The sequence below is a fragment of the Nansenia antarctica genome (genome assembly GCF_963989245.1).
Source record: "Nansenia antarctica genome assembly, chromosome: 7".
NCBI classification, from domain to species: domain Eukaryota; kingdom Metazoa; phylum Chordata; class Actinopteri; order Argentiniformes; family Microstomatidae; genus Nansenia; species Nansenia antarctica.
In genome coordinates, this window is record NC_137677.1 from 58,367,969 (window position 1) to 58,384,790 (window position 16,822).

The 16,822-nt window shown below is 40.5% G+C and overlaps 1 protein-coding gene across 1 annotated transcript in view; it reads left to right on the forward strand.

The window, feature by feature from the left end:
* Positions 1–10,790, forward strand: part of LOC308163146 (contactin-associated protein-like 5) — a gene marked incomplete at its 3' end in the record, with an annotated part of 68,896 nt that extends 58,106 nt beyond the window's left edge. The window contains exons 18-24 of the mRNA XM_080537329.1: positions 449–688; positions 3,322–3,546; positions 4,039–4,172; positions 4,810–4,897; positions 8,055–8,258; positions 10,028–10,102; positions 10,588–10,790. Coding sequence (XP_080393455.1) covers positions 449–688; positions 3,322–3,546; positions 4,039–4,172; positions 4,810–4,897; positions 8,055–8,258; positions 10,028–10,102; positions 10,588–10,790 — 1,169 coding nt within the window. The remainder of the gene's footprint in view (positions 1–448; positions 689–3,321; positions 3,547–4,038; positions 4,173–4,809; positions 4,898–8,054; positions 8,259–10,027; positions 10,103–10,587) is intronic.
* Positions 10,791–16,822: the final 6,032 nt, after the last annotated feature.

Below are 16,822 nucleotides of genomic sequence, written 5' to 3' on the forward strand. Positions count from 1 at the left end.
TAGATTTTTTTCCCCACACTCTTAAGACTCAGCAAGAATGAAGTCAGACTTCGGGTAGACATGAATGCAGTTTGTAACTACACTTGGTATATCACAAAATGTAAAAACATGACATAACTACCGGTACATAAACAATTACTAATATGCAATTAAATGTCAATAATAACAACATAAATATGAATAGGATTGTTATTGATAATAGTAATAATAATAATAATAATAATAATAATAATAATAATAATAATAATATGCCATTTAGCTAACGCTTTTATCCAAAGCGACTTACATTGTGAGTGCATCCATTTTTCAGTATACATGGTCTCAGCGGGAAGCAAACTCACAACCTAAGCGTTACTAGTGCCCTGCTCTACCAACTGAGCCACAGATGTGTCCTAACACTGTAACAACAGGCCTAGGGATGAGTTATAATCTCCCCTCTCTCCTCCAGGAGGAACGGCCTCCAGACAGAGGGGCTTCCTGGGCTGCATCCGAACTTTGACCATCAACGGCGTGACCTTTAACCTGGAGGAGCGGGCTAAGATGACCCCGGGGGTGACCTCTGGCTGCCCCGGCCACTGCAGCGGCTCCAGCAGTCTCTGCCACAACAGAGGGAGGTGCCTGGAGAGGAACAGCGGCTACGTCTGCGACTGCTCCCAGTCCGCCTACGGGGGGCCCTCCTGCAAGGAAGGTGGGGGGTCTTAAGAATGTAGCTTTGTAAAAGATAGCCGTTGATGTCGAAGTCCCCCAATGTCCCCATGTCCTTGCTCTTCTATGATATCTGAAGTCTAAAGAATGTTTCCAATAGTTTCACACATCGGGACACGCAGAAGTCAGTTACCTAAGGTTTCCTGCGCAACAGGACACACAGGTCTCCAAAAATGCTCTGCAGTTGCTCTGCAGTTCCATACTGTATATGACCATCTTTAAAGGTTGCACTGTATATCCTATTTACATGGTGTATTTGATCTTCAAGTGACTGTGAGAGATTATTTGTGTATTTGGCTGAGAGCTTTGCGCACGACGCACTGATATCGTCCTTCGACATATTTCTACATTTCCAGAGAACGTCGAACTCGTCGCAAATCCGCTTAATTGATATGAACTGTACACTTAGTTGAGAAATAATACTGTCCATTGCAACATTAAACACTTTATTTCTGAATAGAGTTTCTGGGCTTTCCTCTATCCAATCATGTTCCAAGTCTGACTCATCAAAAAAGCGCTTCCTCTTTCTCTGTCTCATTTCCAATTTGGGTTCGATGCCCATTGCCTCATTTTCATAACTTTCTCTTTGTCGTTTGTCTTTCCTTTTTTGGGTAGGTGTTGTGATGTTTCATCTCTATTAATTTCATTGTTGATGTGTTTTCCATACAGTATAATTGTGTGTACACCCATAGTAATATAAAGTATGATCGGATCGTTCTGTCACGAAGGCAATTCAGCTAAAATATGCAAAATGTTGACTCACATTGATTTCAATTCCATTATTGCATTGCATTGCATTGTCATCATCATTATTATTAGAAATCAAATTTTGCTGAGAGCATATGGCGACATAATTAATCAAATGCCTGCGACAGTGAAATACGTATGTTACAAAAGAAAGTTAGGCTGCCTCGGTCCTGAGGTTCATTGGCTCTTCTGAAGTGGAAGTGTTAAGTGCCATTCCGAGTGCAGATTGGGCTCAAACAAGTGACAAAGTGATCAAAGCGAGAGAGGAGAACATGACAGATCTTTACCGCTCAGCTGTCTCTGGCCTGTCAGAGAGGATCCGTCTCTCACATTCACACTAATCTAGGGCCCTGTGATCATGGAGGAGACACGTCTCACATTTCACTGGAGATAAGAGTCGAACCTCGCTTTTATCCAATTCCGCTTCCACAGAACCCTCCGTCTGAAATGCAGAATATACAGTATGACTCACCTCTTTTTTTGACATTCTTGTTCAGAATCTACAGTCTATCTTCAGTGCTCTGCATACGTAATGAAGAAGTGAAGTATGTTTTCTTCTTTTGGATCTACACTCCAAAAGTTTGGATTTAAAATCAAACAAAGTTAAAGGAGAGATTCTATTTCATGGTGTTTGTGTATATTGATTTCACTGTTCAGAAATGACAGCACTTTTTATGCATATTTCAGAGTACCCAAAAGTAATGGGACAGACGGTAGCCAATGTTTAAATTAAGTACTCAAGTTAAGTTGGGCTGACAAGACACATTCTGACACTTCAGAATTCATCCTATTCTGCAGGCTCTTTTAGGTACTTTTTTTTAGCAAAACCGTAACTTCCATCCTGTTTTTGTGGGCTAACGAATGGCGAACTTGCATCTTGCAGTGTAGTACTCTTCTGCGGATGGTAGTCTCTCACACATTCACACCTACCTCCTGGAGAGTGTTCCTGGGTGATCTAGGGTTTTTCTTAATCATAGTGAACATTCTTCGTTCATCCACTATAAAAGTCTTCCTTGGCCTGACTATGCACTGTATACCTCCTGGAGAGTGTTCCTACCTCCTGGAGAGTGTTCTTGATCTAGGGTTTTTCTTAATCATGGTGAACATTCTTTCGTTCATCCATTATAAAAGTCTTCCTTGGACTGCCAGGCCATTTTAGGAGCTCACCAGTACTCTCCTTCCTTTTAATGATGTTTCAAATGGTTGTAACATCAGTATTGGTAGGTTTAAGGTTTTGACTATGCACTGTATAATGCATTGTAACAGTGCATTGAGTTTCAGCAAATATGATCATTTCACTTTAGTATGTTGTTATTGTGAGCTTAGAATTATAAGGTTCTATCTCCGTTTAGGGTGGGTCAGAGATATTGAGAAGTTTTTACATTCCATTATGTTTTGTGAGATGGAATCTTTGTATTTGATTAATTACTAACTAAAAAATGTAAACATTTTAAAAATAACACCGCACAGGCATTAATAAACACCTAATGGATCAGATTATGTAAAAAAAACTTTAAAAAAAAAATAGAACCTTGTCATTCTAACGTCACAATATTGCTCAGGCCTAATTGTATGCCTAAATATTGTCTCTTGCCTTCAGCGTTTCTTTTTCGCCTCCAGCACTTCCCAATCGTAAAGCAATCAACAAGTGAGATGCAACCATGAGAGATGACAGTTCAAGACTATAACCCAAAGATAAAACTCATGATAACCATCTCCTCTCTCTCTCTCCTCTCTCCCCCCCTCTCTTTCCCTCTCTCTTTCTCTCTCTCTCTTTCTCTCTCTCTCTCTCTCTCTCTCTCTCTCTCTCTCTCTCTCTCTCTCTCTCTCTTCTCTATCGCTCTCTCTCACAATGATCTCTCTCTCCAGAGGTGTCTGTGTCGTTTGACAGAGAGTCGTCAGTGACCTACACCTTCCAGGAGCCTTTCTCCGTGATGCAGAACAGAAGCTCTCAGGCGTCCAGTGTGTCCAGAGAGAGCAGCAGGGCCAGAGAGAACATGGCCTTCAGCTTCATGACCACACAGAGCCCTGCCATGCTGCTCACTGTCAGCACCTTCAGCCAGCAGTACATAGCCATCATCCTGGCTCACAACGGTAGGGACCATTTGAAATGATTACAGTGAAAGACAAGACATTCATTTCTTGTAATTATGATTGTATCCACGTTTTCCTCTTGCAAACTAGTTCCTGACAAAGGACAAGAGATTGCTGTGTTCTGTTACATTATATTTGTCATTTGTTATTACTAGACACAATGTAAGAACTGTAAAAAAATAAAATAAGTGTGTAAGTCAATTGATGGAATTTGGTATTTTTTGCTCTAGGTACAGGGTCAGCTATAGTCGGCGCCCCTGGAGCAATTAGGGGTTAAGTGACTTGCTCAGGGGCACATGCAGTTCCCTACTGAGGCGGGGATGGAACCAGCACCCTTCCAATTGCTATCCTGCCTCTCTAGCCTCTAGGCTACCGACGCCCCCCATTATTGAAATGTTTCCAATGTTCTGTGTGTGTTGACTGACACCTTAGTTATCATATTTGAGAGGTTATTTCTCTAAAAGTCTCCATGTCTCCGTTCCCCTCCACCAGGGAGTCTGCAGATCTGGTACCGTCTCCATGGAGACAGGAGACCAGATGTGTTCATCCCCAGACGCAGCAGTCTGGCAGACGGACTCCTCCACCGCATCAGAGTCCACCGCGAGGGGAAGGACCTCTACGTACAGGTGAGGAAGACACCAATGTAGAGAATGGCCCTAACCCTAACCCCTGCGGGATTCTAACCTGGGTCTCCCAACCTGCAGACCAATAGGGTTAACCCGCTGGGAGTGATTGTACAGGCCTTTTCTAGGCTAGGGTTGTTACATGTACATCAGGGGAGGCTGGTGGAGGTAGGTTTTGGAGGACAGGCTCATTGTAATGCATGCAATGAAACCATTACTCATTCCATACCATGTGTTACAATGAGCCCGTCCTCCGATTTCTACCTCCACCACTAGCCTCATGTTTTGCACTATTTGCCCTTCTGATTAGATGCAAAACTGCATTTCGTTGTCTGGTACCTGTACTCTGCAATGACAATAAAGTTGAATCTAATCTAAGCTAATCTATTGACACAAGTGATTGAGGGGGGTGGACACATTCGGACGGCACTTCATCACCACGAGCAGGAATAATCAGTCTTTGTTGACAATGCCAAAACGGTCAATGCCAAAACGGTGCTGAAATAAGACTGAATGACTGAATGACTGTGACACCCTCAACCAGCCAAGCATCTTGTTGTGGGATGTGTTCTTCACACCTCCTTACCTGTGTCTCTCTCTCCCTCTTGCTCCCTCCCTCTCTTCCCTCTCGCTCATCTAGATTGACAAGGACGTGAACCTGAGGTACAGCCTGTCGGTTGATGCAGAGCTAATCTCAATCAAATCGCTGACTTTGGGGAAAGTCACAGGTGAGCCCCTCTGAGAAATGAGGGACATTTTTTGGTGGATGTACTTTGAAATGATGAACCGCCGCGTAGCTTTCAGTGCAGTCAAGGTCCTTTATCGTGGAAATGAGCTGAATATGGGTGTCGAGGCTTGTGTCGATGGAAATGACTGTGCCGTTAATGTCATAGTGAGAGATAGATGAGATAGGTTAGTGATATTACTTCTCACAAGTGTTAGATTTGGTCAGATGTCTCAATCATTTCCTACATCTGGAACAGAACTGTGAGCGTGTGTGCGTGTGTGCGTGTGTGCGTGTGTGTGTGTGTGTGTGTGTGTGTGTGTGTATGTATGTGTGTCTGTGTCTGTGTCTGTGTCTGTGTCTGTGTCTGTGTGTGTGTGTGTGTGTGTGTGTGTGTGTGTGTGTGTGTGTGTATATATATACTGTAGGTGTGTGTAGGTGTGTGTGTGTGTGTGTGTGTGTGTGTGTGCGTAATCCACAATGCTTTTCCTTGTCTTCGAATCAGGCTGTATCTCATACATATCACACACACACACACACACACACACACACACACACACACACACACACATACGGTACACACACACACAAGCCAAAAATCTGGGTAGAATCAGACTCAAGCTTATCACTCTACCCATTAATCAGAAGTTAATCGACACACTTGAAGTAAATCAAGCCTAATTTGTCTAACACAGATTCACAATAGCTTAGGGAACAAGCAAATCTATGCTAATTGACAACATCATTTGCATTTCAAAACAAATGTATTCATTTTATCATTAAGGTACAGCGCATCCCTGGCTGGAGATGAACTTGTGAAATAATGAAACTAATTAGATCTTAGGTTAATGTTAGTGAAGCCCAGTTTTGGAACCTCAGCCATTGGCAATGCATAAAACATTTAATGTCATTGAACTAAAACATATTAGAAGAGAGCCTCAGTCATTGGAATTAATTTCCAACTCAGATTAGTTTTCATCAAACTCCTGAAAAGTCATAAAAGGGAAGAGTAACAGTACACACACACAAACACAAACACATGCACACACACGCACACACACACGCACGCACCCACCCACACACACACACCAGTTTAAAACTGCATTATGCAAGCCAGATCTGGCCTTAGTGTATGTGACGCACTGTAGTAGAATAATTTCCTCTTGGGTATGCCTGTTCTATGTATCATTCACTGCATTTTTAAGGACCCACTGTTCTCATTTCACTTAAGCACAGCACAACTTCCAATGCTTACGTGTACTTCCCAAGCATCAAAGGAGAAGCCATTTACCTGCTCAAGTCTCTTAGGGATCTATTAAGGCGAGAGAGAATTCTACTGCCACACAAACAAAGACCATTGATAAACATGGTGGCCATACTGTAATTGTACAACTTGTTTGGGGGCAACAATGTCTTCCTCTAAATTGCCCCCCATGGGAAAAGTGATGATAATTATAGATTAAAAGAAGAAGATTTTAAAAACGAAATGCAGTGAATGCTTTTGAATGAATGAATGGTCTTTATTGTCATTGCTACAGTACAGGTACCAAACAACGAAATTTAGGAGGGGTGGCTCCCCTGGTGTTAGGAAAGAAAAAAAATAACTTTAAAAAAACACAAGAAGGGAAGGAGCTGGTTTACATAAATGTTGCTTTGCTTTTTAGTGAACATGTAACCGCAGCTGGTGAAACCCGGGAACAAGTCGCCAATCAATCAAAATGCTCAGACTTTCATCCTGAAAATTTTAAATAATGTCAACGTCGTTGAAAATTAATGACACACTCGCTAGTCAAGCCAAAACATTGCAATGCAATGGATTCGGTGAGTAATCCCCACTACTACCTAGTTAATTATAACACTATTCTTAGCAGGCTCACAAAACAAGCTGTGTTAGTTGACTAGCGAGTGTGTCATTGATTTTCAACAACACTGAAATGTGTTTATTTATATTTTTCTGAATGAAAGTCAGAACATTAAATCGGCTGCCAACTTGTTTCCGGTTTCACCAGCTGCTGTCACAAACACCCAATGAGAACAAGACAATCCTAACTCCCATAGTTAGTCAGCCACACACCGATCTCTCTTGTATCTTATACTTCCATCTTATGTCATCGTGTCCTCAACGTAACACGGCTCAAAATAACAAATGTCATCTCAGCACCCTTATCTCCTATCACTGATTAATGATATTCAAGTGCCTTTAAGCAGCCCAGGGTGTAATCTGCATATGTGGCAGTCATCATGATGAATTCCGGGAAAATGATGATGAATATTTAAATAAACGTATTGTGAATCTATAATTGCATTTGCATACATTTCATGTGCTATTATTAGTTCACTCTCTCGTTGGAATTAACAAGCAGGAACAATTTTCATTAAGTCTCGAGAGCATTAGCCCACTCAGTGAGACATACAGTATCTCCCCCATGGTCAAAGAGAGATTATATTGAGGGAGAGTGTATAGCATATACATTAGTCAAACTTGGATTCTGCTTTAAAGAGATCCTATGGGATCTACGTGACTATGTATTTTTTTACACCTCTCATGTTGGGCCCAAAGGGTCATTGTATAGTTCTATGAACATTCTTTAAATGAATGTGCAATAACACTATGTGCAATATGACAACCCTCGGGTACATAAGGTCCAGAGATAGGAAATGCTAGGATATGTATAGCATAGCATAGAGTACAGCACAGTGTTTTATTTGTATAGTATAGTATAGTGGATAGTGTACATAGCCTTTATTTATGTAAACCAGCTCTTTTCCCTTCTTGTTTTTAGTTTTTTTTCCTAGCACCAGGGGAGCCCCCCCTCCCAAATTTCGTTGTATGGTACCTGTACTATATCAATGACAATAAAGACCATTCATTCATTCATTCATTCATTCATTCTAAGAACATTGTATAGTTCTATGAACTGAATCACCGTTTTACCTCATTCAGCCATGGAATCCCTAGGTTATCAGCACCAATAATTTGAAGCTGCAGTACTGTTAAAATATTATTGCCGCTAGTAACTAGTAAGTGTCGTACTACTACACTACTACGCTTCACTTTCTGAGCTCAGTGTGAGAATCCCCATTCACACGCACTACATTACATTTTGATCTGCAACATTCTGAATGTTTTGCCTCATTGGTTACAACCTTGGTGTTTACAGGAATGGATGCTGTGGATGAGGAAGTGATGCAAGCAGGAACCAAAGGTTTCATTGGCTGCCTGTCATCAGTCCAGTTCAATCACGTGGCTCCCCTGAAGGCTGCACTGCTGAATCGTGGCAGCTCATTGGTCAGTGTACGGGGTCAACTGGTTGAGTCTAACTGTGGGGCGCTGGCTGATTCCACAATCTTACACTCTCAATCAGGTGAGAATTTAATGAAGATTTTTCCAGCATGTGCCCTCCTGACAAGTCCTCTTCTCCTTACTTTCCTGTCTATCTTCACTATCTATCCTATAACACGAAAATATATGAGTGGGGCTGACCCCCCCCAGATTTCTACAGTGTTAGTACAAAGTCACATCATATTTTACCTAGACAGTTGTGACAGTGGACAATTCCCTTTATTGTTTTAATCTTTAACACTCAGTGATTTTGTTTATATGCACACAATACAATTATTGCCCTTACTCCAAATAAGACAGTATTTTGATTAAGCTGTTAACATGATCTGCAATAGAAAGTTCCGTTTACATGCAAATGATGCAATAACACTATGTGCAATATGACAACCCTCGGGTACATAAGGTTCAGAGATAGGAAATGTTAGAATAGGTATAGCATAGCATAGAGTACAGCACAGTGTTTTATTTGTATAGTATAGTATAGTGGATAGTGTACATAGCCTTTATTTATGTAAACCAGCTCTTTTCCCTTCTTGTTTTTAGTTTTTTCTCCTAGCACCAGGGGAGCCCCGCCTCCCAAATTTCGTTGTTTGGTACCTGTACTATATCAATGACAATAAAGACCATTCATTCATTCATTCATTCATTCATTCATTCATTCATTCATACACCAATTAGTGGGCAAAGACTTAAACAGTTACGTGTCCTCCTGCTGCCTTCAGTCATTGTGCATTGTGCAATTAAGTCCTTTCATTCGCTAAAAACAATAAAAGCCATTTTATTCACTAATATGCTTGAAAACAGACTACGACACTATTAATTTATAATAACCTTCACGTACCATTAGTTCCATCAGGGAACACAGGGATAAAAGCTAATGGGTCAGAGTGCATAGCAAGGACTGGTTGGAGAGAGTGGCTCTCACATTATTATTTAGTGACAGAGAATGGAGAGAAAATCATCCATCTCAATGTTGTTCTCTATAGTGGAGAAAGTCCTGCATCCTCAAGATACATCTGGAGATTCTCCATTTTGACCAATTAGCAGACGCTTTTATCCAAAGTGACTTACAATTAGAGATTACGGAGACAGTCTCCCTGGAGTCATTTAGGGCTTACTCAAGGGCATACTAGTGGTGGTGTTCCCAAATGGGATTGGAACTCATGATCTTTTGATCACCAGTCCAATTCACTATCCACTAGGCCACCACTACCCCAAGAGACATACAAGCTAATTGTACTCTACAAGTCCCTCATTCCTGTTCTGATAAAAAAAAATGTAAAAAAAATATTATAATCATCGCCAACCAGTTTATCGAGAAAAGTTCGAGAAAAGTTTGATCTGTCGTACAAGATCTGATCAGACAGCCCACACTAGAGAAGGCATGCGCAATTGCCGCATACTGTCTGGAACTACTCTGATAGATTATAATCCGACAAATGGCTCAATATTCCAGGTGTTTGTACGTTGTCTATGCTTAATCTGATTAAGGCCACATTTCGGGGGTAACAAACCCAGAATAAGGTGTTGACATGACTCATGCCTTATTATTAGCATGTATGTAAATAGTCATCGTCAACACTGAAACCTGGGTTGTCAATCTCGACAAGTGACAGTAGACTTTATGAATATGATGATGGTTCCCAAGTGAATATAGTTTATGTTGTATGTTTGTTTTTCATCCAATCCCTTCTGTCTCCCCCCTCCCTTGTTCTAAAACAAAATGAGTGATCAATAGTCTTATCCCACTCCTCACAATCACCCCTCTCTCTTTCCCATCCACGGGGGCAGATCCTTCAGAGACAGTCGACAGAGGCAAGGAGCCATTAAGAAACGCTTCACAAAGCAACTCGGCAGTAATTGGAGGTGAGTTTTCCAATTCGGAGTTGTTAAAGTGCTCAATTGCCAAAGTCAGTCTGCTGTGAAATGAGCCCCAGCTATCTCTGCCTCTCCTCAGACATTTTCTTGGAATAATGTGTGTCTGTCATGACAAGATAACATGCCACAATTTAGCCATTTTCGGCACTGGAGAGATTTCCACAGTAATTATCCAGAAGGGACGTTATTTGCACTGTAAAGTAAAAGGTCTTGTAAATTGACTGCCAGTCAGATATGATTGTGTGTCGTGAAGATAATGGATTGACTGATTAAAGACAACACATAAAATAAAATAAATTGTAATAGTTTAATACCATGGGTTACAAATATTGTTGTCAAGGGAATTACACATTTAACCAGTCATTACCAACCAGGCTAAACCGCTAAATTACAACAATAACAAAAAAACAACATTGAACTACTGACCGGAGAAGTCCTCTAAAGATGGCTGCCCTTGCTCCTCCCCTCCCCAGGTGTAGTCACGGCGGTGGTCTTCATCACTTTGTGTGTGGTGGCGGTGATGACCCGTTTCCTGTACCAGCAACGCAAGGCCCAGAGGAATGCTGCCAGCGTCAAGGAGAAGGAGCAACGGCAGCACAGCCTGGAGACGGCCTACCGGACAGAACTCCACCTCCACAACTCCGTCAGGGACAGCATGAAGGAGTACTACATCTGACCGACACCCCTGTGTCCCTCTGCCTGGTCATCAGCAGTGGTAGAACACCTGTCCTTGGTCAGCAGATTGGGAGGTGCTGGTGTTGTAACAGCATTCCCAAATAAATAGTCCCATGCCCAGGACCCTTGCCCCAGGGACTCCGCTGGGGACTTTGCCCACTGTCTGACTGTTAACTAAACACATTAGTTAGTGGACTGCAAGATTAGCTGATGTTTAGGGCTGTGAGTGTATAATGTGGTTGGTGAAACGTTTAGACACTAAAGGAGCACATGCAGGTGTGATTTCCCAAAAAAGTTAAATAACTCTCAACCAGCAGAACAGAATAAATGAAGTGAGAGAAGGAATGAAACAGACAAACAAACAAACAAAAGGAAGGAAAGGCAGAAAGAAAGAAAGAGGAGTGAATGTCACCTGCTATGCCTACTGAATGTGTACAAACTCCTGGAAAACTCCATTCGTTGTGTAACGCCCACTATTCAGAATATTTCTCCCAACATTTCAGTGGAACACACTACTGAATGACACCTGCAAGACAAGAAATGTAGCTCAGGAGATGCCAACATGTTGAAACAGAGAAAGGAGTTCTCTGCACCGTGGAGAAGACTGAGGGTTGGATGGAGGAATGGGGAGAAGGGGCCTATACTGCCTACTGTAAGAGTGCCTCTTCATATTCATTTGAAGTATTTCAAGTATTTTCATTTTTCAACTTTTTACAACTTTTGTGCTACTCCATAGTGTTGGCGTGTGCAATGGTAATCATACATCTATGGTACACATATGGAGCACATAATAGTGTATAATAATCTTCACTTCAGGCCAACATTGAGTATAACATCGATCGAGACACTATAGTGATTTATCAATGTCTCAATTATGAATCATGCTCAAGTAAAGCTGAGCATATGCAAAAAGGGGCAGATGAGTAATGTCACCCAGGTGTTCAATGATGATGGCAAAAGCATGGATTCATCTTCTGCTCCATTGAATGTGTTGAGATAACACAGACCAATGACATCACAACCTGATAGGGCTCATTTAAAGTGTCGGACCAAATCCTAACTTAGTCCTAACTCTAATTTGCCTATGAATCTTCTATTAGAAGCACTGCATGGATTTGCATACGGTTTAGCAGAAGTTTGAGTTATACACGTACGGGTCAAGGAGGGTCAGGAGTCAATCCGGGGTCAATGCAGTCAATTCAGTGTTATTTTCATTTCAGAATAAATAATCTTTTTTTTCATTTAGCTTAAATGAGAAATAATAGAAAATAAATGCCCAACCTGCAATCATTGAATTGTAATTTTAACCTATTTCCTGAATTGTCTGAATTGAAATTCAACTGACCCCAACCATGGTCTCAAGTCTGGATGTGGCCAGATGTCTCTAAATGAAATCTTTGTAGCACTTTACTAAATGCTGACGGGTAAAATGCATTTGATATGGTTATATGCATTATAAGACTTAATACAATACAACGGTAATACAACGGTTTGATCAGAAGCATTATGATTGGCCGAGAGGCGTTCAACTCTGTGCTTTATTCCCTGATAATAACAGCTATGACGTGTTTCATCTGTTTACCATACATTGCAGTAATATCCCTGTGCAAACACTAGAATTACGAAGATTTGTTCATCACGTTACCTATATCTGAGGCACAGGGCAGACATTACCGCGATTTATGATGAAAATAAATACTTAGGGCATTGTTTTCTTGTCACAATTGTTTATTTTGTTTGGTAACCATTGAATAAAATCAATAATGAGTCTGTGCTTTATCATGAATAAAGTCACAGCTGCTGGGTTGCCTAACTACGGCCCTCAGCTGTACTTTCATTCACGATAAAGCACAGCCTCTCGTGCTTTATTGCTTAATTATAAGCGTATATGACCATAATATCTTATTACCATCATGCAATTATCCTGAGTTGTTATTAATCTTTTTGAGTCAGTTAAAAATGTGCGACATAGAGAGACACACAGTAGTATGACTGTGAAAGCTGCTCATACAGTAAAAAGTAACAGTAATGCATTATACATGTCAGTGTTTAGTAGTTTAAAGTTTTGATTTTATTTTTTCAATAATATTTTTTCATTTATTTACCTCTCCTTCCTTATGATTTGTATAGTTACAGTTGTACATGTATATTGTATAGATGTATATTTAATATTAAAGTGAAGAGATTCTTAACAATGTCTGGTGATTCTTTTCTCATGTTGTATTTACTCCAATATCTCCAGAGACCCATCCCACCCTGGGAACGAACACTTTGTTCGGCTGCCCTCGGGCAGGCGGTTCAGGACCATGTCCGCAAGGACAAATAGACTGAAGCTCAGCTTCTACCCCAGGGCCATCCAGGCCCTGAACACAGCAAAGACCTAGGTTCTAGGCCCTGGACAATCTAGACAATTTGATGGCAGCTACTAGATTGAAATCAAGTGCAATACTGAAACACAACTGTGAACATTTCAAACCTGCAAACTGCGACACTTTAAATGAATGTGCAATAATACTATGTGCAATATGACAACCCTCGTGCACATAAGGTTCAGAGATAGGGAATGTTAGGATATTTATAGCATAGCATAGAGTACAGCACAGTGTTTTATTTGTATAGTATAGTATAGTGGATAGTGGATATAGCCTTTATTTATGCACTTTTCCCTTCTTGTTTTTAGTATTTTTTTCCTAGCACCAGGGGAGCCCCCCCCTCACAAATGTCGTTGTATGGTACCTGTACTATATTAATGACAATAAAGACCATTCATTCATTCATTCATTTATTGTGGTGATGTTACATCAGATTACATTCTTGCAATATATTATATTTCCACTGTATTTGTTATTATTGTAAGTCAATCAAGTATGATAAGAAAAGCAAAATCAGGTTTTTATCAAGCCTGCATTAGTATGAATTGGGTTTTCATGTAATAGCCAATGCCAAAACACTTTAAATTACACTTGGGCTTCATCTCCTCAGACCTTTCCCCCACCTAGAACATCCCAAAATATCCACTCGTGCTGAACCTGAACCTTCATGGGGACAAACATAAATACACACGCACACACACTCACACACAGAGAGACTATGCTAAATGATCATGTAAATGTAATGTTGGTGTTTTCAAGCAAATTTTCCACAGGTGCATCACACTCAACTCGTCTGCCTGACATCTTCCAGGCAAATAGCATGATACAAATACTCCCTACTTTACATGCACTATGGACATCAATTCAATCAAAGCATTGAGCTGCACGAATAAATAAAAAAATTGGATGATTATGAAGCTAAAAAAAAAATGAATTTAACTGCAAGGGTTGGGAAGAGAAATCCATAAATGTGTTTATTCCAAGAGAGTTGTTGATAAAACTGCAGTTGCGAAAATGGAGGTCCGTGCCTTTGTTGCTTTGAACGGACCGATTTCGATCTCAGCCATTTTGCTGAACCTCGTCTTTGCTGTGTGTCTGCTGGCTTCTCAAAGTGGACAGGGAGCGAGACTTCAACAGCCTCTAAAGGTCCTCCTGATTTCAACGGTGGCGTGTAGTTTCACCCTCCAACTCACTATCCTGCTCTTCGTTTGCGAGAAACTCATCATCTCTGCGGTTGATTTACTCCACTGGGGCCTGGACCAAGTCTTATTCCTCACCAGTTTGGCCAGCCTGTCCTCTGTAACCTGGCTCAGTATCTTCTACTTCATAAACATTGTACCCAATAAACTGTTTGTCCGAGTGAAGAGAAACATCAAGACCGTGGTGTACGTCGGCCTTGCAGTGGACAGGGTCATCCTCCTGCTAACAGAGACAGTCTTCACTGTCGATAAACTCCGCAGACAAGCGGCAAATCAAACCTTCAATTCATCGTCTCCCTTCAACTTCACTGCAGAATTACAGAGTGATACGGACGTTTGGCGTTATATACAGGACATATCTACTGTGCTTTACACCGTGTATCTAATCCTATGTTTGGTGACGATGATAGTGTCCTGGGGCAGCACCTACATATACCTGAGGAAGCACATGAAAAAGATGGAGGAGAGCAGTGGTTTCTCCCGGCCCCAGTTACAGAGTCAGATGAGAGTCACGGTCACAGGCTTGGTGCAGGTGTTTCTATACCTCCCCTTCTGTGTTTGGAAGTTAATGTTGGTGTTCACCTACCACACACCTGCTGTTAGTGATCAGATGGAGTGCACTGTCGCTTCTCTGTTTAGCCTATGCAGCTCTGTTTGCCTTGGGTTCTCTCAGGCTGTGTTTAGAGAGAGGATGGTCTCGGGCTTTGAGAGAGTTTTCAACTGTAAGAGGTAATTGTATTCTGTTACCGTAGTTACAATTTCCCTCAATTTCAGATGAATATAATCAAGTAACTCATACAGTTTTCAATGGTACAATAGTGTTTATTTTTTTTAATTGTTTAAAGGTAACTGTTTATTTACTGTATCATTAGCATAACATAGTTAATAATAATAATAATAATAATAATAATAATACATTTTATTTATAAAAGCACTTTACATAAGAAATCTCAAAGTGCTAATCATAGTTATCATTAACAATGTTTCCTCCCCACCACAGTTTTGGCAAAGAGCTGAGGGCTGGAGAAATGTAATCACTGAAATTCATAAGCAGAGCTTCGGATGCAAGGACTGACCATCCATGAGATATAAATTATAGTTTTAACCCTATTTTGAAACCATACAGAGTTGGCTTACAATGATGTTGTTTTCAAACAAAACAATAGGGTAGAGTAAATTAAAAGTTAAAAAATGTATATACTAATCCAAGATCACCCCTTTCCATACAGACAATGATTGTTGATTCTATAAATCCCTCATGAGCTTAGTTCAATAGTCTTACCCCATTTGAACCCAAAATACAAGCACAGTAAACCGTGTGATTGTAAACAAACACTGTACACATGGTTGAAACTATAATGTTGATGTTGTGGATGGTCAGTCATTGCATAGCTCAGTCTATTCATTTACATTTACATGTCTCTCTTACCAGAAATTGTGGGGGGGAACGCTTGTTAATAAAGCTGTTATTTTGGTGATAGAATATATGAGGTTTAGTTAATCTGTTGATATGTTTTCATCGTAATAAACAAAGCAAGCATGTTTGGAGAGTTGTGGTGTGAGGTACATTTTTCTGACAAAACAGTTGAGAATCAATGCCTTACTCATCCACTAATGTCCTTAGTAAAGTATGTTGTAAAGCTAAAGATGAAATGGTTGTCATGTTGTTCATTACAACATTGTTGTTAGAAAGTTAGAATATTATTACAATGGAATGATAGCTATACTACAGAGAGCAAAGAGTAGTGAAGAAAGAACTTAACAAAAAGGCATTTCGCAGGATTCCATTTTAAGCCCATGCACCTCCATAATATCATGGCTCGTCAGAAGAGTTATTATTTATTAGTTAGGTTAGGGTTACGGTTAATGTCTGGCCTATCTCAGAGAAAGCAAGCACACTGTGAAACTGCTAACGAAACTAAACTAATTCTAACTCATCTGTCTGACCTTCCTCAGACAAACACAATAGATATAAAAACTCTCCACTCTACATGCGCAATGCAAAGTTTGATATCGTCCATTTAAAATAGCTCAACCAGGCCCTGAGACACCTGAAATAACATACTAGCTGGTGAGACTGTGGATGTTGTGGATGTTGAGTTTGCTTAGGCAGTGTGGTGGTGTGATACAGTAGGTGTGAAAGACCCTATTTTAATTAATTTAATCAAAATCAAATGTTCAATTCAAATTGTCATGGTCATTTACGCAATATGCAGAACACAATGTAATGAAATGCTTTATGTTAAGCAACTCCTCGACAAGGCAATAATCTGGCAATATCAATATCAATTAGCAGTGCATTGTTATATTGAGGAAACGATCAACAATAGCATGAAGTGTAAAGTGTTAAGTGCCACTGATAGCAGCAATAACACTCATACTGATTAAGTGTGTGAGTGCAGGTGTGTGTGCAATGTCTTTGTAGAATGATGAAGAATGGGGAGAACAACCATTCTGCTGTA